This window comes from Wasmannia auropunctata, unplaced genomic scaffold (assembly GCF_000956235.1).
Source record: "Wasmannia auropunctata unplaced genomic scaffold, wasmannia.A_1.0 LD336088.1, whole genome shotgun sequence".
NCBI classification, from domain to species: Eukaryota; Metazoa; Arthropoda; class Insecta; order Hymenoptera; family Formicidae; genus Wasmannia; species Wasmannia auropunctata.
In genome coordinates, this window is record NW_012026802.1 from 346,746 (window position 1) to 348,974 (window position 2,229).

The 2,229-nt window shown below is 36.0% G+C and overlaps 1 protein-coding gene across 1 annotated transcript; it reads right to left on the reverse strand.

Annotated features, from left to right (window-relative positions):
• Positions 1-181: 181 nt before the first annotated feature.
• Positions 182-2,090, reverse strand: LOC105448116. The gene is made up of 2 exons (XM_011686481.1): positions 524-2,090; positions 182-425 (listed from the first exon to the last, which is right to left on the reverse strand). Exons 1-2 carry the CDS (start codon positions 2,029-2,031, stop codon positions 215-217), a joined length of 1,719 nt encoding a protein of 572 aa, XP_011684783.1. The 5' UTR covers positions 2,032-2,090; the 3' UTR covers positions 182-214.
• Between the last annotated feature and the right edge of the window lie 139 nt (positions 2,091-2,229).

Below are 2,229 nucleotides of genomic sequence, written 5' to 3' on the forward strand. Positions count from 1 at the left end.
TCAGACGTGTGCTCTTCCGATCTTAAAAATACAATTTCCAACATTTTATATTGTGACCTCGACTATTAACTTTTTGTTTTTAAAAAGTGACAACAAATAAAATATAAGGTCAGATTCTAACTTGATAGAGACGACCGTTTAAACCTAAAGATCAACCATTTTAACCGTTCAACTACAAACATTGTGCTCGCAATAACCCAATTTATTACATTTATTAGTTTTTATTACAAGTACTTGGATGGTATTCATCATAAAAACAATTAAAGCATAAGAATGTGCGGCAATGAGAGCATTGAATAAATGCTGATTCAAAATCTTCGCAATCTTCACATTTTTTGTTCTTTAATTCCTCAGGGAATGCAACAGCGTTGACGTTGGAGAAAAACTCTTTCTTTGTCGCAAGTTTAGCAGCATACCAAGCATACCTATAATAATATAAAAATATAATTGTAGTTTAAATATTTCATTTCTTTAAATTTTCATTACAGAAAAAATTATTCATTGTCAAAGATTGTTCATTTACCTTAACATTTTTTCATACAGTGGAGCCTGCAATTGATGGTGTATAAGCGAATGGATTTTTATCATATCCTCTCGAGACGTGAGCTCCCTATTATGCTTCAAAAGATACGGAGCATTTTGTATGCGTCTTATATAATTTTTGACTTGTCGGTAGAAGTAAACGTCGCATGGTTGACAATATGGTGTACATTTCGGTGGTATTATAGATAAGGTACACGTTGGAAGTCCATCTTCATCCGTAAATTTTAATTGATGTAAACTGGAAGATGTTTGACCACCCCATGAATCAATAATATATAAAAATGGTTCCGTTTCAACATAAGGCTGTATAATATTGTCCAAAAATTCCTCGTATGTGTTTCTCTGCAGTTTTCCAGATTTTGTGGAAGTGACATAAACGTTTGTATATTTTGTCATCCATTCGTCGACTTGTTTCTGAACTTGTGGACCAAATTTTCCGGTAACTGTAGCTTCTTGCAGGCAGACAAATACTTGTGGCAATAATTTTCCTGACAATGTCATGGCGTATTGTGCTGTATAGGAGTGTGTGAGTTTGTTAAGTTGCTGAACAGCAATTTCTGTTATTTTTTCACCCTTGTGAGTGAGAGTGCGCTTACTGCTGATCTTATACTCGCATCCAGTTTGATCGGTATTTATCACATAATCCGGATCAAAATTTGTAATTATATTACTTGTTTGTCGTTGATACTTCGCTGCAATGTCTAACAATTCTTCAAACGTCGATCTCTCTTTTATGCTGACGTATTTTGTCACGTGTCGTTGCGATATTTTGTACTTTTTTTTGAAATTTGCTACCCAATGATTAGAAGCATTAAATTCGAAATTGCCGTCCAAAAATTGAAATGCAACAGTCATCGCCCACTGTTTCAGCATCTGTGTTGTCACAAGTCCTCTTCGATCTCTCGCTTCAACAAATCTATCGTACACGTTATTATTGATAGCTCGAAGCTTATCATATCGCGTACCACCTTTCTCGATATCGATTTTCCATCTTGCCAACTGTGATCTATCTTTTAATAATCGAGTTGATTTCGAACGTAGCGACTTGATCGACCACTCTGGATGTAATTCCGCGAGTTGCACAGCTTTAATTTTTATTCCAAATGGAATTTTCTCCAACTTCTGTTCTTCTTCGTCATCGCTGTCTGTAGATAATTCTGTGATTTTTCTTTTCTTTTCTTCAGGATCTTCTGCTATTTCCAAAACTTCTTCTTCAGTGAAAAACATACTTCCGTACATATCCATGAAACGGTTAAACAATTCTTTACCGATCAGTACGGATCGTTTGCTAATTTTGGCGCTCACCGTGTCAGTAATACAATTTGCTTCGATTAACAGCTTTTTGCAGTAATCGAATCCATCAGCCAATTCCTGTTGTTCTTCCTTGCTGGCTGGATGGCACACATAAATTTCATGATCCCTTATTGTTTCTTCCAATTGTGCAGACGGAATGTCTGATACGTGAGCACTACTTTGCGCGGCTTCCATTGTAAAAGATTTCGTTAAAAAATCGAAATTGACGAAAGTAAAACGTACAGTAAACTGCAAGGAACTACATCTATACAGCAGCACGCACAAAACCAGTCTGATCCAGAATGTTCTTGCCACAAAGGATTCGCATAGAAGGGAGAAAAGGCACAAGTAGAGGGGAAAACAAAGGACAATACGTATACCTAAAAAACGGAT